This window comes from Anser cygnoides, chromosome 2, assembly GCF_040182565.1.
Source record: "Anser cygnoides isolate HZ-2024a breed goose chromosome 2, Taihu_goose_T2T_genome, whole genome shotgun sequence".
Classification (NCBI taxonomy): domain Eukaryota; kingdom Metazoa; phylum Chordata; class Aves; order Anseriformes; family Anatidae; genus Anser; species Anser cygnoides.
In genome coordinates, this window is record NC_089874.1 from 38,242,826 (window position 1) to 38,268,970 (window position 26,145).

General features: G+C 36.4%; 1 protein-coding gene across 6 annotated transcripts in view; it reads right to left on the reverse strand.

Annotated features, from left to right (window-relative positions):
- TBC1D5 (TBC1 domain family member 5) overlaps positions 1-26,145 on the reverse strand; it is a 321,851-nt gene that overhangs the window by 53,823 nt on the left and 241,883 nt on the right. For all 6 annotated transcript variants that reach the window (XM_066991876.1, XM_066991877.1, XM_066991874.1 and 3 more), the window contains 3 exons: positions 21,874-21,980; positions 5,584-5,669; positions 880-1,157 (listed from right to left, as the gene is read on the reverse strand). In XM_066991876.1, coding sequence (XP_066847977.1) covers positions 880-1,157; positions 5,584-5,669; positions 21,874-21,980 — 471 coding nt within the window. The remainder of the gene's footprint in view (positions 1-879; positions 1,158-5,583; positions 5,670-21,873; positions 21,981-26,145) is intronic.

The following is a 26,145-nucleotide window of genomic DNA, read 5'->3' on the forward strand; positions in this document are numbered from 1 at the left end:
ATTTCCTTTCTCTTAGGCTTTCAAATCTTGTGAAAAACATTATGCAATACTATGCAATTGTTCAGTGCAACCAGCACCTTGACCAGCCCTCACACAACCATTACGTGGGAAGAGTTGCTAGAAGCAGCAGATGCAGTATTGCTCTGCATACTCCTTGCAAACTACTGCCATAGGCTGTTTGAAGATGAAAAGCAGAAATATGTTTTGAGCCTAGCAGAGCATAAGGAACAACTACCAAAATTGAGCTCATTGACTTTGTTGTTCGAATAAACTGTCCTTCAAAAATATTAAAAAAAAGGCTCCAGGAAAAGTATTTATTAAATAGAAAAAGTACAGAGGGCCATCACGAATTATTATAAGGCAAATATATGTCATTGTTCAAATAACTTCTCAAGTAAGTTCCACACATTCTAAAGGGAATAAGATTTTGTTTATTAAGAATTACTCTGTAATTGATCTAACATCCTGCAGTCATATTTGGCTAATATTGTTATGCATGGGATTTGTGCCAATAACCTGAAAAAATACCTATATGAAATTAGTCTTACAGTTAAAAAAACATTGCATTTAAAAGACTGCAAAATTAACGTATAGCAAGATAGATAATGTCTACGGCAACACTGAAGTTTGCTCGTATGTTTCATGTAATATGTTAATATTTTTTCAAAGGTTCAAAACTTCCTATAGTATCTGTGCATTTCTGACGTAACGTCTAATTCTACATTACATTGCAAACATCCTGCTTAACAAAATCCTGTTTTTTGTTTCCTCCAGATGTGAACCCATCGATCGAAAATCAATAAAAGGACTTTCTTCAGTCCTTGAGGCACGTGACAATGCTTCCTCCTGTGGTGGCATCGCCACGCTTTTCAGCATTACCTTTGCCCAGCTGAACTGGCATGCTTTCGGACTTCATCATTCTCTGCTGCTGCGCCTGGTGGTGGTGGTGGTGCTGATGGTGCTGGTGGTGGTGGTGGTACTGGGGGGCTTCCGCTGCGCTGCGGATGGGCACTGCAGGTGGAGGAAAGCTGCCCCCACTGGCTGGAGGGCCCACAGCACTACCTGAAGCCATAGCTGGAGCAATCAGCTTTCGTCCAAAATTCAGCAAGCTGTTGGAGACTTTGTTGATGTTCAGTGGGGCAGCCTTAGCACTGGCACTGGAAAGAGGAAAAGAGAAATCATCACATCCTTGCCAACAGCTTTGACAGACACAGCAATGCATACATGCATTGTTTTTCAAAATGGGAAAAAAAAAACAAGAGTTGAGCAATACAAAGAACATATTTTATCACAGTCACACTGGAACATACACAGGAGCCACAGGGATAACATGGTGCAGGTTTTTCCTAACCAGTAGTGGTCAAAGTCTTTTGGTCCTTTCTTCCTGAAAAATGCAAACTAAACCTAAACAAAGAATTTTGCACCACTTCTCTTAAATTGCCTTCTTAAACAAAAAAAAGTGTCAAGAAGCTATCCATGCTCTGAAGTGTCAGAAACATAAGAAAACTTCGACTTTCTGCTCTTCTTATTCCAAGACTACTTTAACATTTATTCTGTTAGATTAAATTCTCTTAAATGTTTAGAATAACTCAAACACAAACATTTCTTTTAACAAATAAAACTACCACCAGACTCTGATTTTAAGTCGGAAAAGCTACATGTCTTTTGCTCTTATTTCACACTCTGCTCAAACTAGTCATTTCAAGCCAAGTGCTTTGTAAAGGGAATCCTGATTTCAAAAGTGATTTTGGCTGAAGAATGGCTTCAGGATATAACACATATACTGGGTCATGATTCTTATCACTGTTACCTTTTATTTTTAACTACAGTGGATATTTAATTCACTTCAGTTACATGCAACGTTAAGAATGAGAAAATTACCAAACCATTTAATCTGTTTAAAATAAAGAGGCAAAGCAGCTTCTAATTCCCAGTGTAAGTGTTCACATAACCCAGAGATCAGCAAAGCCATTCCCATTTGCTCATGCAATATTTTCCCATTTTATGTAATTAATGCTTGAAATACCCTGCACAGAAATCTATCACAATCACAGAGACCTTTCCACTCCTGATGTTTTATTTTACTGATCTACACATCAGTGATATAAATAGCTGTGTTTAAAAAATTTGAAGAAATATATTTAACTAAAAACAATACAATCATCTTACTGGGGAAAATAGTTTCACAATGTTTTGGAGTAAAAAATGAATTACAAACAAATTAATATAGGTGACCTGTAACTTGTGCACGCGCCTGAAAAAGTAATTTTGATGTTAGCGTTCATATCATTTTCCTGGCTCCATATGTATGTATTTTTTCAAATACACAATATGAACACATACATGTGTATAGAACATAACCAGAAAATAACAACAGTTGTTTAGATGAAGGATAGATAAGATTAAAATGAGAGAAAGCAGAAGAAAGTATGTGAGCTTGCAGACTCATGAGATAGGGCTCTCCTGCCACAGACTGGTGATGAAGAAAGAGAGCACATCATGTATTTCTGAAAGAGCAGCAGTGTGGAGAATGATTGCTGAATATTGACTACAGGACGTTTCCACATCTCCCCATTTTATTAATTGCCACCAATATTGCAAGAAGTCTTTCTGTAGTCACCTCAGAGTAACAGACAAAGTAACTACAAAAAGAGTAATTGCAGGTTTATAAAATGCCCCTGTAGGGGACCCAAATGGTTTCAAAAGCAAATTAAATAGTCCTAATGACTTTAAGAAGGGGACATGATATAATATTTATTATTATTAAAATTTACTCTGCTACTATTTGGCAGATTTGTTTATTAATCAGTTCCCCAGGGTATGCAGAGGCACTTAAGGCAAAAAAAAAAGAGGTTTTTCTTGATTCCATCATATATATGTGGCCTCAGAAGAATCAGCACAGAGCCTTTTGTTTAATGATTTCTCCATTCCATAAAGAACACACAGATTGTAGCTTTAAAGGTGGAAGAAGAAATATGAAATGCTGCCTTAGCAGATATCAAGCAGATATCAATAATCCGCAATGAATCTAACTCCCTCACTGATTTCAGGGCCACATCAGTAATAATTTGTTGAGATTCAGAACATGAACATAAGTGTATTTGGCATATGTTTTCTCCTTGGTCCACCAGGACTAATTCCCAGGACTGGGGTACTATGTATCCTCACTCGCCTGAACCATCACCTTACAAAAAAGATAATGGCTTGCACACTGAGTCCTAGGTTTGTGTTGCCTCAAAGTTTGGAGCCTTGACAATAAGCTAAAAAAAAGCTTGACTTCGCACAAAAAAATAGTATTTACTGGAAGCAGAGCTTTTTCTTGGAGAGTACATAAGCAACAAAGTCACTGGATGGTTTGAGTTAACTGCATCAGTCAAATCCTGATGGTCCACAGATGCTCGAGACAAAGCTTTTGTAAAGAAGCAAACAGAATAGAATATAATGTTGAGATCACGGAAACTTTAAGGTTCATCTGATTGTGTATTTGTGTCCACCAGCTTGTTGCTTTTTTTCAACTGTATGTTTGTCTAATGAATCGGTTTTCTTCTTCTACACTGCGTAACTTGCTGCTTTGACATATATGTAGACCAGAAGTCAGATTATTTGTATTTTTGGATGGTTGGAAAGAGAGTTCTTGAGATACTGTACTAAACAGAAACAACAAACACCAAAAATCTTCTCTAAGCCATTGTGTTCAAAACACGAATTCGAAAAATGCTTTCAACAACAATATGCAATAATGTTTTATAATTGAGAATTAGAAAGGATAGTTATTGCAGTTCCTAGTACCTCTGTAAGTCTTGGCTCTGAACTGACTGCTTATGATCAACTCAGAACACATATACATACATGAAAAATAAGTAATGATGTTATCTACATTTTTTGTCAAGAGGCGGTCTTAACAAAAGTATCTGTAAGTACAATCCACTGTGTGATTTCGCTGTATTGCAGCTTCAGAAAATGAACAATAGCAAGGTGTTAGATCTCTGGAGAAGGCATGAAAAAAGCTGAAGTTCAGGAAAATAAGAACAATGTATCTATTTCTTACTGTTTAAATGTCTGATATATTAACACAAAGGATGATTACAGCCATTAAACATGGATCAATGTCTGCATTTTAGCCATCTAAATGTATCAGACATACACAACAATTACAAGAAAAATGCTGATTGATTATGTTGTACAGTTATCAGCAGATGCATTTAAAAGTAAGGCATCAGTTTAAAAATATGAATATCAAGGAGATGTGAATTCCGTTTATGAAGCAAACAATTTTGTTTCATCACAATAAGCATCATTGACCTTGACTATGAATGGTGTATTTTTAAACTAGCAGTGGGAAGATGATTCAATCTCTGCAGTTTTCTGCTAAGATAAAAATGTTTTGTTTTAAGCAAGCCTTATGCAAAGGCATTTATCTCTTCAGTAAGTAGCCATTATGAGAGATGAGAGATAAATTTATGAGTATGACAGATTAAAAAATTTTGTATGTGATAAAATAAGCAATACATGTCAGAGATTTGTGAAGATATTTTAGATAGAAGCAATACATGTTAGAGAGTTTTAAAGATATTTTAAATATATTATTGAGTCTGTGGAATTAAAGAGGAAAATGATCTGTTAGCTTGTCTAATCCATCTCTCTGCTCACTGCAGAAACATTTCCTGATGTTACATCCTCCAATTCTTTCTCTAGTATAGATCTCTGGTTCTTCTCTAATCTTAACCAGATTTACCATGTCTGACCTACTCTAAATGGTCCTGCGCTGAGACAAATTTCTCTTGAGTTACTCCCCTGTCTGAACTATTCTAAACAATTTCTCCTGTGTGCAATGAATTCACAGATTTAGTGGCTATTTGTGTCCTTAGAATTTAAGTTTCCAACAGGTGTCATTCCTGTTTGGGCTTTATGACTTGTTTCCACCCAAAATCCTTGAAATAATTATTCTGGCATTTCCAAATTATTATTATTTTTTAATCTGGGGCAAGTCTTGAGACCATTTAAAAAATTAAATAAACACAACAGCTTTTGACAACCAAGAGGAGGCAACAGCCACCTGCCATCAGCACCGGCCATCCTGCCAGGGCACAGGCACCACTAGACTACATATCAACAGATAAAGTCATATTGATACAAGCCATTTCTAAAAAAAAAATGAGGAAGGAATGTTGCAAAAAGGTTTAGTAAAAATTCCTTCAAACTGGATTTACATTAATTTAACTTACACAGCTTGTGTTACATTGGTATGTAACGCAATTGTAGTGCAACTAGATGTGCTACTGGAAGTATCTCAGCTGCAGAACTCACATCAATGTTTTACCCCCTGCTTTTAGTATACACTTCACTGTGTATGAATCCTCTTAGTCTTAAAAAAAAAAGCCAGTGATTTGACCAAAGCACTATCTGTGAAACCTCCATTTTTCAGGTAATAGTAAGGTAAAGATTCAAAATAAATTTCATGAACTAAGCACACGTGCTTCTAACACTACTTATGTAATTCTTTTTTGGGATAAAAGTGACTTATGGAACATTTTATTTATGTAAGATATTAGTTCAGTGAAAACATCTTCAGAAATAGCTTACCGGGTTTTATTCATCAAGTCTGCTCCACGTGCTTTGTAATAATCTAAATTTTGTTGGAACTGGTGAGTCACTGGTCTTGGATTTTTCTATTAAAAAAAAAAACAAAAAAACCCCATTACCTTAACTTAAAAAAAAAAAAAGAACACTGTACAGGATTCAGGATTTTTCTGACAGATTTAAAGCAGAGACAAGAAGTATGTTTATTAATGAAGATTAAAAATATAAAGAGTAATTTATTTTCCCAGGATCCTGGTTTCTGAGGGCAGTAATGGTAGTTACATAAAAATGCAATCTTAAGATACTTAAAAATAACACCAAATGTTACCAGTTAGCTCTTCAGGCTTAGAGAAATCAGTGTTTTTTCACACAGGGAGGGCATCGCTGGCTGCCGTGAGACCGCTTCTAACGAAATCAGTAAAATCTGGCAAAGTTCAGACACCGATCTCATTTCCTCCTTTAGCCCTGGTACAGAATTTTCCCATTGCCAAGGTAAAATGACATGGTTTTAAACAAAATGATAGTACTAAGGACAAACCAGAGCTTGCATATTGCAATGAGCGCATTAGAAGCTTAATTGTGGGCTAAGCCAAGAAAGCTATCGAGAGCCACTAGATGGCACACGGAGCCTGTTTCTCTGACCTTCCCCTGCTCAGTACGGAAGCCACAAACAGCGCTGTTCTCCTGTAACAAAATTTTTATAATTAATACCAAAACCAGAAGCTATTTGTTAGTTTCCACCTCTGCAAAAACGAAAGTATTTCATTGAAGCCCACTGCCTCCAATAGCTCTGAAGTCATCTTTTCTGGAGCTGATATTCTGCTGAATAGTGATGAGGCACAGAGCACAGTATTACATAAAGAATTTTGATTGAATTAATGCAACCTGAAGGGCACTATCTGAAAACTTTTTTTTTTTTTTAATTTGAAGTAAAAAAGTGCATATGGCTTAATCTAAAATAGCAGAGAGCTACAGAGAATGCCTTATATATATAAACATGAATTTGAGGAGAAATGGTTTAAAGTAAAGCATTTCTAGTGTAAGAAAAAACAAAATGATACATTTCAGTGTAATGATCAGATACACTGCACAAAACAGATCAAAATACTTTATAGGTATTTGCTTCAAAGGTTGGTTAATTTGTAGGCTGTTGCCTTATATTCTGATCTGCCTTCTGAAATCCTGTTAATAGCAAATATAGTTTTACTGAACTCATTTTCCATGTAACTGCAGATAACGCTCTTTCCTTGAAAACCTTCTTATTTTTGGAGGAGGTATAGGAGTTGCATTTTAACGACCAAACTATTGCATGTGTACAACAGGAGAGAGGAAGACTTAAGGAGGTGGTAGGTATCAAAAGGCAGGTATCAAAATTTCTGGGGTCAAATGTAAAGCTGGGAATTTCCAGATAGTTTCATGCAGTCAGACTTAATCTTGTATGATATGCCTCATTTCCTTTTTTTGGAAACACATTAAACATTTTAAAAATATATCCTGTTTGTGATGTTCATTAAAAAATGAAACAACAACTAAAAGCTATTAGACAAGCATTAAAAAAATTCTCTTCTATTCTACCACCCACATTGTAATGGCCGCTGTACATTTTTCTTCTCTTGTTATAAAAACAATATTTGCATAACTCTACCCATTCATGGCTTGTAAGTCAGTCCTCATCAACTGACAGCAATAACAATGAATCAGCTTTAGTTACTATTGCTCTAGTTTGGTAATTCAATGCATTTCTATGATAATCAAATCCAAACTGACGTGATGAGGATAACTGATGGTTCTGTGACTACTCTGCAAGCAATCAAACAGTGTAACTTTTCTCCCATGAATTAAATAACTTTTCTTCATGTGACTTGATGTCCATTTCCATCAGGTGGAAGATAAGAGATGGTTAAAATAGCTGGCACTTCTAATTCAAAGGGCAGCCCCTTTTGAAAAACTCACTTTGCTACTTGGTTTTGCAGTCTGTTTCCAATAACTGTATGTATTTTAAACTTGGCAAAAACAATGGAATTTCTGTTCCACGTCCCAATGAAATGAAAAAAGATTATTACACTTTGCTTCTGTAAAAAAAAATAGAAAAGGAAGAAAAAGGAAAAGATCATGTGGAACAGTTTCTTGAAACATATTTATGCAGAAATGACATGCAATTCAAGACACGAAAGGCTGATCTGCTATCTAAGCACTTAAAGCCTTTAACAGTAATAATGATCTAACTCGAACATATGAATGAGGCTCAGGCATTACTTTCACAGGGGCCTATTTAAATTCCTGTGTGGTTTAAGGGTATCAAAGGAAGAAACAGTGTAAAGTAGTATTACATACAGTGAAAAAAAAGCCCTCAGAAAAAATAATGTTGGAAAAACAACATTAGAAATGCACGATAGTAAATACCAAGGGTTACTGCTACAAATCCTTTTGTAACACTACAAAGATACCCTTCAAAGAAAGTCCGTTACTTAAAACAAAACAAAACAAAACAAAACAAAACAACCCCTGACATACGTTAGCAGAAAAATATCTGTGCAACTTTACCACAGAAATGTTAAATACTTCTGGAAAACAGCACTTCAGGCAGCAAAAACTATGGTCTATGAGTTACATTGTTATGATAACATCCTTTAAATCTTACATTAATTTTAAGTATTTCAGTAATTTGGATATAAGAAGCAGAAAGGAAAACCTACAGTTACATCTCCGTATGTATTTTAAACTAATTCCCCTGTCTAAGTGTGCAGTTTGATCCATCCTGTATGTTAGATGCCATGTATTAGAACAGAAGATTAAACAAATTTATTTACAGCAAAATATAGCTTTGTTGTCTAAAATATTCACAGTAGCCACATTTTCTCCTAAACAGTGCAATTTAGAATGATCCTCTTTATATTTTTATCTACTTAGGCTAGTAAAGTTTTTTTTTTTCTTATTTTTTTTCAAATTATATAAGTATTTTGACTAGTACCTCAGATGAAATGTTTTTTCTTAAGTGGAAAATCTTGTTAAAATGACAGCAAAATCAACCCTTCAAAATAGTGATTTGTTGAATCTCCCTAAGAAATTTTGTAGGGTATTAAACAGATTAACACATTTACTTTGTTTTCCCTTCTAGGGAAACAGAGTGCAGAAATCCTAGAGAAAAGCTGCCTGTGCCAGTACTACAAATCCTTCTTCTCCACAACCATTTTTAGCAGCAGTCTTCTGGTTTTACAATTCTTCTGTTCTTACACTTCTACCTAAAGCGTGCTCAAACTGGTGAAAACTGCCAAATTTACACTTTCAGAAGGACAACATACTAAATACAGCTATGGAAGCACATGTAGAGACAGGTGTGATTTTGGACTTTAAAAATTATTTTTATTATTTTTTTAAATTGTGTATGTCTCTTAAGGATTAGTCACAGAGGTATCTTAAGTTGTTTCAGGTATCTCTTAGCTACTTCTGATTCTGAGCCCTTTCTAATTTTAGAAGACAGAAGCCCATCACTACCCCATTTACAGGTTGACTGCACTGTTCAAAACATCCATAAAGTATGAGCCCCCGTCATCCCTCTTCTACTCTAAGTCACAACCCGATGTACGCACTCTGAATCCCAGGGCTGGCAGGGGGGTTTTGGGGACTTTCTACTTTGATTTACTGGAAAAGGGCTGGAGCTCAGTTACAGGTTACCTGCTCTTTCCCTGGGTGAGGGGACTGAGGATGGGGTCAGAATTGCATCAGATGTAGCAGAAATTCCCTAAACTTACACGAACTGCTGAAAAACTCTTAAAATTCCCACCAGCTAAGGACTGTGCTCCGTACGCTTAAGTTCTCCAGTATAAATCCTTCCTTCCCCAGCCTCCAGAGACATCCTGCGTAAGATTACCGACGGAGCTGCTATGATACAGCGAAGCAAGCTTGTGGGACACAAGTCACAGGCAGATTGCTCTGCAGCCTATCAGGAAAAACACGCTGCTGCTGTAACGTAATGTTTAACAGTTTGAACACACATTATTTGCAAAAGTTTCCATGCAGGTGCTAGCAGAGGAACCTACACAACACTCTTTTCTTCTTTGTCTAGGTGTTCCCCGCCTTTTTTGCATATTAACAGAAAAAAATATATCTAATTTTGCACAAAATATGAAGGTTCAGAATAAGAGACAACAACGAGAAAAGGTATTCAGTATGTCTGATGAAAAATGAGACTTATTTTAGTGAACATGCTATTGCCTCAATGCCAAGGGAAAAGCACTCGTCATTAGAGAAATGAATTGCTCAGCTGTTTATAAGCAAAAAGCTCTGGGGGAATTCCTCGAGGCCCAAAACACAAAGCTTTGCAGGGTTACACAAACATATGTTGCAGGTGTTTTAGGGTAGACAGGTGGGGAAACCTCAACTACTGAAAAATACGCCACTTAATAGATTGTATCTGAAACCAGATAACTAAATGCAACAGAGAAAAAAAAAACACAAAACAACAAACAAACAGAACAGCCACAGTGAATTACACATGCACACAGCAATAGTCTCGCTAACATAATCGTCTCACTAGAGCCAAACGGAACTTTCTTTTTAAGTAGATTTTTTTTAGCATATTAAACATATGCTGCCAAATATCATTTTTCTAAATGAATAATATTTTAAGCCTAAAACAAAGGACAGACTGAATTATATATAAAAAAGAAAGATGGTGATGAAGTGTTTTTTTTTATTTTTTTTTTATTTAAAGAAATATTTTTAAGAGTCAGTTTGCTTCTTTTCCCCCTCTTTAGCTGACAGGACAGTATTAGATCTTTCACAATTCTCATACAGGCTAAAATACTTCTGTATTAGAATGATATTTGTTTCTTTTCATTTGTTTCTGATTAAATTTGGAGGAGCATATGACCCTATATTCGGTAATGCTGAGGAGGTCTGCAAAGATTCACAGATTCACAGATTTCTCTAGGTTGGAAGAGACCTCAAGATCATCGAGTCCAACCTCCGACCTAACACTAAGTACTCCACTAAACCATATCCCTAAGCTCTACATCTAAACGTCTTTTAAAGACCTCCAGGGATGGTGACTCCACCACCTCCCTGGGCAGCCCGTTCCAATGCTTAATAACCCTTTCGGTAAAGAAGTACTTCCTAACATCCAACCTAAAACTCCCCTGTCGCAACTTTAGCCCATTCCCCCTCGTCCTGTCACCAGGCACGTGGGAGAATAGACCAACCCCCACCTCTCTACAGCCTCCTTTCAGGTAACTGTAGAGAGCGATGAGGTCGCCCCTGAGCCTCCTCTTCTCCAGGCTGAACAACCCCAGCTCCCTCAGCCGCTCCTCATAACACTTGTTCTCCAGACCCCTCACAAGCTTGGTCGCCCTTCTCTGGACTCGCTCGAGCACGTCCATGTCCTTCCTGTAGCGAGGGGCCCAAAACTGAACACAGTACTCGAGGTGCGGCCTCACCAGAGCCGAGTACAGGGGCACAATCACTTCCCTCGACCTGCTGGCCACACTGCTTCTTATACAGGCCAGGATGCCGTTGGCCTTCTTGGCCACCTGAGCACACTGCTGGCTCATATTCAGCCGACTATCCACCAATACTCCCAGGTCCTTCTTGGCCAGGCAGCTTTCCAGCCACTCATCTCCCAGCCTGTAGCTCTGCTTGGGGTTGTTGCAGCCCAGGTGCAGGACCCGGCACTTGGCCTTGTTGAACTTCATGCAGTTGACCTCAGCCCATCGGTCCAGCCTATCCAGATCCTCCTGCAGAGCCTTCCTGCCCTCGAGCAGATCGACACACGCACTTAGCTTGGTGTCATCTGCAAACTTACTGAGGGTGCACTGGACGCCCTCATCCAGATCATCAATAAAGATATTAAAGAGGACCGGCCCCAGTACCGAGCCCTGGGGGACTCCACTAGTGACCGGCCTCCAACCAGATTTACCTTTTCTTTCTAGAAGGTTTACCTTTTCTTTCTAGATCACCTGTACTTATTTCTTCAATAAAGGTGATAAAACATAGCAGAAATTTGGACTGGGAACAGTTGAAATACAGCAGCCTTAATGTGGATAAGCAATACAGTTTGTTCAGTTCTGCAGCAGTTTTTCCATTACACACAAATAATTAATACAAACTGCCTACTGACGATTACCTAATAGCCTACCTAGTTGCAGGGAGAATTTAACCTTTCCTTTTTTTTTTTATCCTTTTGTCATTTATCCAAGAATCTGTCTCCACTCTATGACTAGGCTTATGCGGTACAAGCAATGGCTTAACATTACATAAACATGCCAAACTATTTTGTATACTAACCAAGCAATCCATCCCAAACTCTAGAGCACCCAAAGCAAATGCCACTCCCAAACCAAAACTCTTCTTCTAATCTTCCTTCTCCTTAGTTATACATTCTGTGGAACAAGCAATCTGCTGAAGCACAAAAGGTGTTGCATCCACCTACATACCAGAGAGTTAAATACGTATTAAAAAGAAAAAAAGAACAAAAAACAACAGTGAGGCATTAGAGGACATGATGGGCAATGGCCAACTTTAAAGTGGTTCAATGCCAATAGTTAAATATTATCCTGAACATAGGTCGACAGTCTGCATCTATCAGCCGTACATATGAAAGTAGAACAGCATGGAAAGTATAATGCACCGAACTAATAAAGAAGTTCCTTTAATCACATGAGTCAGGAGATCCGTACACTAATACTGGCTTTGGCACAGAAACACCATAATCCTCGAACTGGGAATAATACTTCCTGTTTACGTTTTTCAGAAAGATGCTGTGGGTCTCAATCACAGAACTTGTTATTTACAATGCAATAACAGCATGAAGAATTATCATATTTAGTTGTTTATAAAGAAAATTAGGGAGCACTATTTGCCTGAAAGAAGAAAAATTCCCAGAAAGAACTGAAAAGGAAAGAAATTCCCTTAATTGGGTCAATGCAGGAAGAAACCCCTTAACTCTGATCAAGCTGAAATAAATTAGCTCCAGTTTTGTTACATGACAACCCTTCATCCCCCTGGCAACTAGAAAATTCAGATACCAGGATGATATTTTAAATACTGTGCATTATGGTCTGTTTTTAACTTCACACACACATGCTTTCTCTCACATGGGTATTCTATGACAAGAAATAAAGAAATGAAAAAATGACAAGTGAGATTTAAAAATACTTCAGTGACTTGATGGAAAGAAATTTCTAGTTGCCTATTTAGGCTCCTTGTCCTAAGCGACTGGAAAGCCTTTTTTTTTGCATTTATCATTTTACACCTTATTGCATTTTAACGGGTAGATCAAATCATCCCACATCAGCTTTTATTGATATTCCAGACAAAAAGACTTCAACCTGCCAATGCTCAAGTTCACAACCTGCGTAAAATCCCCATCTTGTATAAACAGAATTGCTTAAGTACCTTTTAAATCTGCCTCTTAATTTAGTCATCTATTTTTCAACAGAACCCTTGGTTTTAAGAAGTAAATTAACTAAATAGTGAGGTATAAATCTGACAGCGCTCAGCCCTGTCCCATGACAGATTTATGCGCTGGCATCTTGCAGCCCTGCGCGGGGAGGAACAGGAGTTTTACAACGTTGTGGAGGAAAGATCCAGGCTTTTGAAGGGAACACACAGCAAGCCTTGCTTTAAACCCTGGAATGTTCCAAATTATGAGATTTAAAATATGACATCTTTATGTACAGAAAAGCTACCACATTATGGTTTTATTGGCACTCGTTTTGGACAACCTGTATAACTCACTGATGGCTTTGTGGGTAATGCAGTTATCCTAGGCTTATCCTGATAGAAACCTTATAAACACACAGTATTACATCTGCTCAAGATACATGCTTGTACACAAATCTCACATACCAGAGGAAAAAAACAAACAAACCACACAAACACATTGTTTAGGGGTGATTTGGTCGTCTGCTATCTGGAAAAGAAACAGATTATATTATGTTCTTCATGTCACGTGCTACGTAAAAATTTGAAAAACGTCCCCGGGGAGTGAAAAAGGCTCTTTCAAAGAGCTGCATGTGCACAACACGGTAAAAGGAATACAATGGTGGTGCCTTCTCCTCCAAAACACAGAAGAGACACGCTAAGCTGCTGATGCCGCGGGATAAGCAACTCCCTTCGTAATGCGACTCCAGGAACGAGGGTACCACAGAGCCATTTTGACCACTCTGCACATTAAAAACAACCAAGAAACCTACCTCAGTTCTCCAAACCTGATTTTCCTTACAGCAAAGGAGAAACTATATCTTTCTCATTGCTTTCTTGAAAGTATCCTATTATTTTAGAAGTAAAATGCTACAATACAGACTTACTCAAATAGCTTTTGTATAAAACAATTAATACATTAATATTTACTATAAAATATGTCAATACACAGCAGTATATCTATACTTATATCAGAAGAAACTGAACTTAAATTACATCCTAATAGGCTGGGTATGACTCAATAGCTAATCTTTCATACATTATTGAAAAGTTACGAATCTATTTTTATATAACTCACAGTTTGTGTTTTGCAAATTGTAGTCAAATAAATAAATTATGATACAGAGAACTTTTGATTAGGTAGAATTAAAGTGCTTTAAGTGTTTTAAGTGCTTCCTTTTGATAAACAACCATGCATACTAGAAGTGATTAATTGAATTGTCAGGTTGCACACAAGAAGAACCATAATCACCTCACTCTAACACTGTTAAACACATTTTATTGCTGTAATTTTATAGATAATATCATTACTCTTTAGGAGAGGGTCAGTAGCTTCAGATGACTTTTTAAACAGAAGTAAACCAATCATTTGAAAGCAGCAGCCCCGAGAAACGCACATGCAGTAAGTTTTATTAGTAGCTAGAGTAATTAAGAGACTGAAGTGCTTCAGTTTCTTGCTTTAACATCAAATGCAATCAGCATTGCTTTTACTTTGCTACTCAGGATATCACCTTGCTCAAAGAGAAAGAACTATTTGAAGTTTCAGCTTCCAAAAAGAACTTTCTCTTCCATCCTCTCTCAAAAGCATTTGCCCATTACATGACTAAGCTCATGAATTCCCGGTGAATATTAACAGGAATGCTGATCAGCAGAGATAATTCTCTTCTTATTTCCAAGTTTTCCCTAATTGCCCGTCTAACTGAACATGATGCTACAGCACCTCATGACTTCTGTTGCGGATTAATAGGGAAGGCACTTTAAAAAAAGGTGTAACTATGAAATATGCAAAAGATTCAAAAATGCAAACAATTTTTTTTTAATGTTTGCAGCTCTCAGTCCAGTTGATTGATCAGCAAGTACTTGCCTTGACAATTTACTGAATAATGGATGTTACTTGCTGTTCTATGCAGCCCTATTACATACTTACTTGAATACTAGTTGAAAGTAGAATTAATGGTTTCTAACTTGCCTGTACTTCTCCCCTCCGAAGGAGAACGCACCACTCCACCTGTCCAGAAATTGCCAGCCATGCCACCAGCTCCTCACTGCCCTCCAGGCCTGCAGCTCCCACCAGCAGTGAGAACTAAGCGAACGTGCCCTCCTTGCCAACTCCGTTCTCGTTTCCAGAAGCGGGCTGCAGTGGCATTCGCTTGGCCCTACATGAAACTGGGACCAGTACTTTTTTTCTGCACCATCTTATGTGCAACATGGCTTTGTCTCAACTATGAGACGTGTCATTGTTTTGAGGAAACTTTTGCTTTATCTTGCATTACTTTCCTCCATTTTCTATTCATTTAAGTGCAATGGCTGTTTAAGTTGGATTGATATAATATTTGTGGGCTCTTAACCAGATAACTGGCCTCTGTATACAACACTGAAGGGATGGCACGACACCGTAACCAGCACTGTCTTTGGCAGTGAACGAGATCAGCTTTCACCTTAGAGTGTTGACTACTATGTTATATATGATGCTGTGAAATGAGGAGGGCTTTGAAGGATTTCTCATGTGAAATGTTTTGACTATATGATTTACCAACCACTTACTTTCCAAGAATTCTTCCTGAAAATACGATGGGCATGGTACTTTGAAGACGGTGACTATCTCATGGTAGGTTGATTACACTGTCAACTTACATGGGGAGGTTGGAATTAACTTTGGGATAGATGAGAAAGTTATTGAACTGTGAGTATTGATCACACAACATTTTTTATATTTTAAAATACATAGGTACACTGGGAATGAAGGTTTTGAAATGTGTATACAAAAACAAAGAGGGTTTTTAATCCACAGTACACTTTTTATGTGGTACTATGGCAACATGGTTATTCCAAGTAATTTATCATTAAACTCATAGCTGCCTGTCATATGTTGTTCTATTAACAAAACACAATAACTTAAATTTAAAACAGTAATTTTTAAAACAAATCATGGCCTATTTCCTTGGAAAGCAAAAAAAAAATAATAATTCAAGAATAAGAGGATAAAGATTAAATTAATACCATGTTTTTTACATGTAAAATATATGCAATTCTTCAGTTGTATAGGCCCACATAAAAAACCCTGGCGTGCAGTTAAAGAAAAAACATCAGTTTATTCAAACAGAGGTGTTTAGATTAAAGCTGACCTTACTGTATTTACAAATTGAGAAGAAAGACTATCAGAATACTTTGGTTCATTACAAGGAATTTCATGTGGTTGTAAAAGTGGAGGTCAGTTTGAAGATCCTGACACATTTTCATTCATTAAAATCTATGTATATTGCATTAAAAATCCAAGATTTTAAACTTTCAGACATTACAGGAAACAGAAATTCATGAAGTAGTACCAATGAATCACTGATAGAAAATGCATTTGTTTGTTTGTTTCTCCTAATTTTTCTCCCTTTTTTTTTTTCTTACTTTTCTCCCAGATAAAGAGACATGTACTTAGCTTTTCTGGAACGTGTTTCCTTTATCGGTCATAGCCCTGGTCAAGGCAACCTTCCTTTGAAGCACAGGTGACCTTACTCACACCACCACCTCATACTGCCTTGGGATATCCATTACTCAAAATTCATTTTTCATGCACCCAAAACTCGTATTGTATAGCTGTGAATCTCCTGAAAAATCAGTCACAGTCTTCACGATTGAAAAAAAAAAAAAAAAAGAAAAAAGGAAAAAGAAAACATTTGTTCAGCCCTCCCTCCCCCTTGTTGGTACTACTCTAACAAAATGGACTAACCACCCCATGCAGTACCTTCCTGTGTTGGTACAAATTAATGAGCTGCTAATGCCCAAACACTACCAGATTCTTACTTCTGATTGGCTGCAATCTGGTCATTAAAGCGAGGTAATTAATGCCAGATTGCACACACAACGCTAACAAACAAACAAAACAACCCCAAACCTGCTTTTCTCCTGCCACAAACAGCGAAACAAACAACACTGACATAACGGCAGCTTTCAAAGGCCAGTTGCAGTTCTGCAGCAGCACCTCAGTTAATGAGTGTAGAGAAAAGGATCCGTCTGAAGAAGAAGAAAGTGAAACTCAACAGCCTTTCAGTCATATGAAACTAGCTTGGAGAAAACTCAGAGACGGTGGCAGCTACTTAAGAAGAAAATTCAGCCGAAAATAAATGTACAAAGAGTTCAGTTCAAAATTTCAGTAATATGTTTCCCCCTTGTCACTTATTGCTCAGATTTTGAAAAGTGTTAAAAGCTGGAATGCAAATTTCTACAGCTAATCATTATATGAGTGATCATGACCATATATTTTTACTCAAGTTTTCTGGCAGTCCCTGTAATTTCAGTCATGATGAACTAATATGACTTACTTGAAATGTCATGTATGCTTCATCATGGATTTAGTTAGAATTTAACATTCTGCAAAATATATACCACCATTTTCAATGTCAGCAAATATATTAAAATACAACATTGAAAAAACATCAGCAGCAGTAATGAGAATATTATTAGCATGAGTAACTTCTATTTCTATTGACCAAGTACAGCCACTTTCCTGTTTCTTTCTTTAACTCAGTGGCTTATGATGAGCACTGTGTTCACAGAATTAAACTCTTAACATATTTTACAAAAATATTACGAATACAGTTAGCTTTCAGACAAAGGATGACTGTCAGGTTCTTAGTATGTAACATAAACCAGAAATATTCTATGTAGAGCTTTGGTTTTGTAATAAGTCATTGTGATAAGGTTAACACTTCAACACAGAACAACATAGAAATAAGAACACCCAAAGATGAAAATTACTTTGCTTATGTTGCTGTATTAGAATTTTATTTGCTAAAGGGTGAAAACAGATTTGCAAAATTCACAGTTAACTTAAAACAATAGTTTTAAACCTTTTATTCCTAGCCCTGGCTGCCTTCAGGAAGGAAAGAACATCTGGTTATTTAAGGAACACAATATGTTCACATTTTCTATGACTTTTGTTTCTAATTGGGTTTTTTAATTTTTTTTTTATTTGAACAACTCTAGTTAGAACTATGTTTTTTAATCACTTTATATTTTTCAACTGCCCTATCTCTGTATCTCTACTTTTTAATTTTGCAGACTTTGCTTTGAAAATTAACAGTGCTCAATGGTTTTAAAAAAATGGAGGATATTGGCCACTTGTGGGATATTAAACACACAGAGACACACCTTCCGTAAATGCTTTTGGATATACAGAAAAAACCTTGCTTCATTTTCTCATTTCACATATACATACTTGCAAAACCCCGTTCTTTCATAAGAAGCTCTACTTTTATATCCGGAAGGACTGTAAGTGCATAGAAGTAACTTTCATATAAATAATTGAGGTAATTATCTGTTCAAAGAAATGTGAAACAAATACTCTGCTAAGCAGGTTAACAATATTACCCTATGCAAAGACAACAACACTGATTTGAGGTTTTCATTCTACATTTTCATGAGAACTGGAGCTAGCCAAATGCAGAAAAGGCTTAAATTCAATTATTCTACATTGATCCATACTCAAGCCTATAAAATTAGTATCTCTCAGGCCCCCCTTCAGAGACAGGTGCATTTACTTTTTTTCAGCTATTACTGAGCTCTGTATTTCTCTTCAGTGCCACTGGAATATATCAGGGATGTGGAATATAAAATGTCCTCTCATCCCAACTGCCAACCAGGATCCTCTAAGTCAAAAGAAGAGTTGCTGCAAGCATTAGATTAATGACAAGCCCAAATTACCTTTCATATTACAGTTATTACTGGATAACGCAGAGGCTTCTACTAAAGTTTGATTCCACAAAAGGTCAAAAAATTGTGTTTGTCTATCTGTAAGAAAAAAATTCCCCCCATCTTTTAAGTAGAGCTTTCTTTTGACATTTAGCTCTTCTGGTGAGGACTGCAGTGAAGCGCAGCAACCAAAAACCAGTAGGTTCATCAAGCCGAAGTTTAGCTTTCCTGATAAGCTACAAGGCAAATAAGTAAGGAGAAGATATGTTATGACTGAGCAAGGAAACAGAAGAAGAAATAATGGATGACACCAGAAGAGCAAACTCTGATTTATCTCCAGAATCAGAAGTTATGGATGGGCAGGCCATATCAGGTCCATATTAACTACTTCACAATTTATGACAGAATTGTTCCTCAAGAATCTTTCAGTTTTTATGTTCATATCACCAACCTCTCAGTCCAAATACCTACATCTTTTCCTTGGTGAGATTATTTGGCATTTAACTATCTGCAAAAATAATCCTGAAGACAACATATACTAACAAAACTTTAAGAGGCAATTCCTGTTTGCCACTGTCCCAGGGTTTTTGCAGTTCCTGTCCAGCTGAGATTCAGAGCTCCAAAGCGCAGAGAGCGAGCCTCTCCCAGATATTTGGAACGACACTAAACATACTAGATGTGTTCAACAAATAATGAAATAAGCCACTGGACCATGCACCAATCTCCCACAGAGAGGAATGAGAGTTGTCCAACTTCACACATTAAAAAACAAGCAGAATCTTGGAAGAAACGCCATACAGAACAATTCAGCTCTGGCTCAAGAGAGCTAAGTTGCACTGAACCAAATGTAATTTCCCATTAGAAACTGGAAGCTAGTGATGGAGAAATGCACAGGAAAACATCAAAGGAGGAAGAAAAATCATTAAGCACTGAATTTGCTAATCATCACTTATAAGTTACACTACTGACTAAAATCTCCTTGTCTTTTCTTCCAATCTCCTTTTATCTGCTCAGGGAATAAAGGCAAACTGAATTATCTTTATGCAGATAGCAAAAAAAAAAAAAAAAGGCATTCTAATTTTCCCACTTACACTGGCACATAATCTGTGTACCGATTTTAGACTCCTAGAGCACCCATGATGTCATGTTGAGTCTTACCTTTCATTCTCTCTGTAATGAAAAATTTTGACAGACTTTGAAAATGTTTATATGTAGGTCTTACACCACACAGAATAACAAGCCACAGTAGGCAGACTCTCATTTCAGAAATACATTGGGTTGAACCAACATATGCTTAAAGACACATAAGTGAAATTTTAAATTACATCTAGGGAAAGATAAAAAACAGGTACTTAAGTCACAGCATTGGAGATGTACTTCTTTCTCTGACCAGAAGGTATTTTTTCTCTCAGAGAGATCTTTTAGAGAAGTTTAACTTCCTTACTGAAGGAAGTCCAGACCTGTTAATGTAGTCTCAACCTAAAGACCCAACGTAAAACAAGAGGAGCTAGAAGTCCCTTTGGGCTCTTGATTCTCTGGAAATCCTAGCTTTCTAACCTTCAGAGTATTTCCCAAGCAGGTAAGTACAGCTCAGAAATGAGGAGCAATCATAATTAATCATATTTAAATTGCCAAAACAACTAGCAGTCTTTGCATGAAAGAGCTTTAAGTACTCATTCACCTGACTGAAGGGAGAACTACCTGAAAGATACGGTAAGACACATCCACTATTCCCGAAAGGTGTTCAAGGCACACCTGAGAATTTGAATTAATAGGACACCAAGGCCTTATGAGCCTGTCTTCACTCTGTCTGATTCAACAGAGTGAGGAGCAGAACAGTGATCAAGCTTCTTTCACGGGAAGTTGATGGCTTTTGCCCCCTTCTGCTGGTAGCATGACTTGTATACTGTCTAGGATGCTTTGGAAGACAGCTGATTAGTAATTATTTTTTCTTTTAACATACCCCTTTCCTAAACAACAGATTACATATTGGATTTAGTTTGATATCGCAGCACAATTTCCCTCCCTCTGTATCTTCCCTCAAAAAAATAGTTCTGTCTTGTTTTGCTAAGACAGTACATAAATAAATGCTGGGCAGCTTGATTTCACACTCTGCTGCCTGAATCTTAAGAAAAATTCTACAGATCTAACATTACAAACTCTCTTACACACTGAAAAGATGATATACTTTACTTCTCGTCATGAAAGAAATCTTTGCGCCTGAGAGGAATGAAGAAAGCAGCTGTAAAGAAAGCAGCTGTAAAGAAAGCAGATTTCTGCAAAAAACTGATACAGAAACAAAGAGACATTTTTTTTCTTAATCCATAGAAGTGTAAACATTGTTATTGAATGAAATTTTGCAGAAGACAGTCAGAGTGCAGAAGTGATGAATTTTTCACTTTCAAAGGTGACTTGCCTCAAGAGATGAGGGAAATCAGACTTCACGCTGGCAGCCTCCTAATGGGACATGCTCAAAGACAGTTCAAAACTGGTAGCACAAATTCTGCTATCTGCCAAAAATCTGAATACTGGAAAGATTATTGTGTACAGCTTTGCCTTAAACATTTTTTCCACTATATTGTGTATATCCAATGTGCACTTAATATACACATGCCATTCTAAATCATCAAGAAGTTCACATATTTTGTAGTATAGTTGAGTGTATCAAAAACATTACATTTATATATTTGTACATTTTATTCCTGTGAATCTTTTCAAATTGTAACAGCAGATTCTCAGTTTTAATTGAAAACCATCATGTATCTACTATATATTGGGCATAGGTAGTGCTATAAGGATTAACAATGGTTAATCTCCAGAAATCTCATGAAAAATATTTTACAGACGATATTGCATGACAGTTTCTACACAGCTTACTAGGTTATTAAATAAAATATTAGTTTCAAAAGTATACTTTATAATGAAAGATGTCTGTGCAGAATACCAAACAAAGGAGTATAAACATCTGCAGTTAGCTGAACTCCTGGAGTTTAGCAAACTAGTAGGACAGCACCCTTTTAAGAGTAAAAAAACTTGTATTCTACTCTTGTTTATCAACTCTTTCCTTCAGCTTGTCAAAGAATTTGAAACCATAGATTAGCCCCCAAAATGTAGGTTGTAATTAACATCATAGCATTTGCAACATTCTATTACAGAGATTTATTTCCCGTGTTTACAAAGTGAGCCTCTCACCTTTGGATCTCGGAGGAAAAGTGCTCTTAGGATAAGGGAATGAACATCTCCAATAGGTGGATAATGCATCAGAAGTCCCAAACAGGTCTGATAATTACTTGATATCACTATAATGAAAATGAAAAAAAGCAAAATATTACTATGTTCTTATCTGTAAGTTCATTACAGTTCAGATGCGGTTGCCTTGTCCCACATGAAGGCTCTCAGAACTTATTTCACAGACATTTGTATTAAGATTCAACTCCAAATTTGGATGCCTAAATTTAGCTGTTTGTTTGTGAGCTGTGCACCAAAACTCCACCAGAGCCAAGGGAGGTGGAGGAGATACTGTCAGCGAACAGGAAATGGACACTGATTTTTCACTCACCTGCAGACAACTAACGCTAAGGGTGTTATTTGTAAGGTAGGTTTTTACTTCCAGTCTTGCTTTTATGACAACTTTGCCCCACTCTGAAAATTCTTTGCTGAAATATCTTTTATCATATTCTTATTTACCTATGCACATACACACACACATACAGCTGTACGCAAATATAAACTGATGTCAACAAATCCTTGATTTCCAGTAAGTCAAAAAACTTTTTACAAAATGCTAACTACAAAGGGAAAAAGTTAGATTTTCATTTCAGAAATACTTAAAAGTAGAATACCCCATTAATTTAGTAGGATTTTTTTTACTTATTTGGGAATTTTTAGGAAGTTGATTTCATCTGAACCTGTTTAAGTATACTCTATGGTTCTCTGCTTGCTGTTACCTATTTTTTTTTTCCAAATCAATCTCATTATGAGTGCAATTATTAAAGATGTCTTTTCAGGCAGGTCTGTGTAAACTAACATCATTTCTTTTGCACCATCCAAATCCAGGCAATCCATCTGCCACAGCTGTCAAAGCAATGCCTGTTGCTGATGCTTGCACTGTGAAACATAAAGACAGCCTCCAACATTAATATTGTAAATAAATTTTTAACAAACTACTATTCTGAGAACTTTAGCTGTAGCAACAAATACTTCTAATCAGGCTTCTACACCAGAAATAATCCTTGCAAACACAGAATTATTTTGAATCAATAAAAGGCAAAATAAATGGTTGTTCTGTGGACAGAGAGATTTAAATGTTTTACTTTTTATTCTTTCATGTGAATAAGCCTCATATCCTCCTGTACCTTTCCTCCCTCAACAAGAGGATTATGGGGAAAAGATGCAGGACTGGGCAAAATGAATAATTATAATCTGTGTAGGGAACCACTTTATCATCTTCATTTCCGTTGCTGATCCGACAGCTTGTAATTTCATACATCTGCTTTCATTTGTAAAGCACTCACTTATCCTACTCATTCTTTATCTGTTCTGCCTGTTCTTTTCCTATCCTTTGTTTTTCTTGTTCATATTCAGGTACCTGTTTTTTTCTTCTTGTAGTCACAGAGCTGGCATAATGAACACAACACAATGGTCTCAGTCAGAGATCTTTCTGAGAAGCATAATACCAGCACCGCGTATTACATAACCAAGCCAATTCTCATGCGTAAATCAAATTTAAGATACTGCACTGCAGTTACGATTATGAGACCTTTTTATCAAAGCAACTAAAAATACTGAAAATGGACAGTAAATTCTACATAATTTTATAAATGATAAGTACTAAGACTAACACATTTCTCTTTGGAACACACCAGAATGTGTTCTATTTTGCAAGGGAAAATTGATTAAAAACATTCTTTCTTTATTTCTCCTGGAACAGTTATTTGCTGTCTCGCTGATACAGAGAAAAGTAAATAGTAAAAAATCTAATTGATTTTAATGGTGCAGACTTGAGCTCTGACAAAAACTGGTATTTTCAACCACGAGACATTTACTCTAATTATTAATTTTTTGAAATGTATAATAGAGAAGCAATTGAACAATTGAAAAAACAATAATCAAACTGTTGGGCCATGACTTGTGTCCCCTCTGCTCCCTAGAATTTATATTTAAAAGTGAATCCATCACTGATAAATTGAACAAAAACAAAAGCAAAAGCAAAACTTAAATGAGGAAGGTCTGCTAACTTTTATATTTATTTAATCTTTATGTTTTTCTCCATACATTCAGCTCTCCTATTCTCATGTAGAAATTGTTATAGAAAAAAACATCACTGCTAGTGCTCTATTTACTGGAGAATCTTGGGTTAAAGGGATTAATTTGCTGAAACACCTCTTGGTATCTTTCTTTGTTTCAAGAGGGCCAAATGCATGGCCAAATCTATGCTACTACACAATAGCATGGCAGTTTTCTTAAAAATGATGCAGAAAATATCAGCAAAACAAAACAAACTCTCCTTTTCTGAATATTCAGATTGGAATTAAAAGGATTTCTAAGAATCAATTCCAGGATGAAGTTTCTGGAAGGAGACTGCAGTATCGATTTCTCTCGTGTCAGCAGGAGTTGGATGGTACTGAAGTTCAAGGGTGAAATACTGTGGCCAGCTGCCTTGTAATAGGCTTGGTGCTTGTCTGTCTGTGCTCCTCCTCCACTTATCAGCTTGGCAAGAATCACATCTGGATCCTGCTCTTAGCGTGAATAACAAGTTATCACTTCGCCAAAGAAGAATGGGATCAGTATTTCTTGGGAAAGCAATAGAGAAACTCCTCTGATAGGGAAAGCAATCGTACTGCCTTTAAATACCTGTTATGCAGTAACAACAGATTATGCAGAGGAACAACAAATTGCTTTCACTCCTCTGCTTTCGATGAGATAGACTTTTCTCTGTTGGTCCAATAACCATTCCTGGACGCAAGCAGTAGTAAAAAAGGTTGAAAACATGAAAACTAACTGTACCTGTCCTCAATCAAGTCCTAATTTCCTGCCACCTGTCATTTCTTCTGAGTTTCATGTTTGAGGCGGCCAACCCTGTATAGAGATGACTTCCTAACCTAGGAATGGTGGGACTCCTTCCCCCTGCTGCTTTACGCATTGCTATGTTCTATTTAGTACCCCTAAATTGAATTAAACATAGATTATATGAACATCTTGCATGATAACAAAAATAACAAATCAACTCCTCCAAGAAGAGGCTGTGGTTTCTTTATTTCTCTTAAAATATTCAGAGTGCCTTTAGATAAGAAAAATATACTCTAATAATGTCCATGGAGCTAGGGACATGGTAAAAATACAGTTATTCAAACACTGATCAGTCAAAAATAGATCCTGGTGTAGTAACATCATTAGTTTACTATGCAGAACACGGACAGGTCTTCCAGGTATGTTCATTTTTGTCTTTCTTCACGGGAAATATATGAAATAAATACCTTTTTTTTTTTTTTGCACTGAACCCTCCCTTCCATTCTGATTTCACCAACAGCTGCTTATACATTCATATTAGTGAAAGAGAAGTAACATATTCATGCTTCAGATTTGACAGATTTTTAAACAAGTTATATTTTTCAGGTTTTTTTTTCCCCAAAGAATTCCAGAAAATCATTTATTAAAACTCAGAGACACTTCAGTACACAGCCCTACACCTGCTTTCTGAGGATTAACACTGCACGGATAAAGCTCTGCATATTCAGTTGTTAAACTGAACAGAGCAGTTTACAGAATGGCTGTATACATGATTATGTATCTGCAGTCTCTAAAATGATCAGGTCATTTCAACTATGTTTTTGTGTATACACAGTAATCTAAAATTCTAAACGTTACCCTCTCCTTTAGTAATACATAGTTTGAGTAACAAAGAATTTCAAAATAAAAATAAAATTAAAAACATAGTAGAAATGCTACTTTCTTAAAATGATGTCCTTGAGAACGTAACAAAACAGAAAAAGATCTAGCAGTTCCCAAAACAGCAACTCCTTCCCCATCCCCAAATGTGTTGTTATAAAAGAATCCGCATCATTTTTAAACTCTCAAATGCTTTCAGTATTATATTATTATCAGTGCTTATGTTTGATATTTTTATAACATATTAGGAGTTCTATTATTATTCCTATTGTTTCAAAGTTCTAAAACTGAAAGTTTCCAGATGTTTTATTTAAGGATGATTAACATCATTTTTTTTAAATAACATTTCCTTTCACCAAATAAAGAACAGTTTTTAGAAACTTATTTGAAAATGTTTTTTAAAATATTACAACATCTATTCGAGCTCAAATATTAACAACAATATAAATAGGAGGGAAAAAGGAAAACCTTTCTATTACAGGTATATATGGAAAGCTTTCTTTTATCAAATCAAAAACTGTAAAGATTTCTGAGCTTGATGTTTACACTATATTCAACGTTATCATATTTATGATT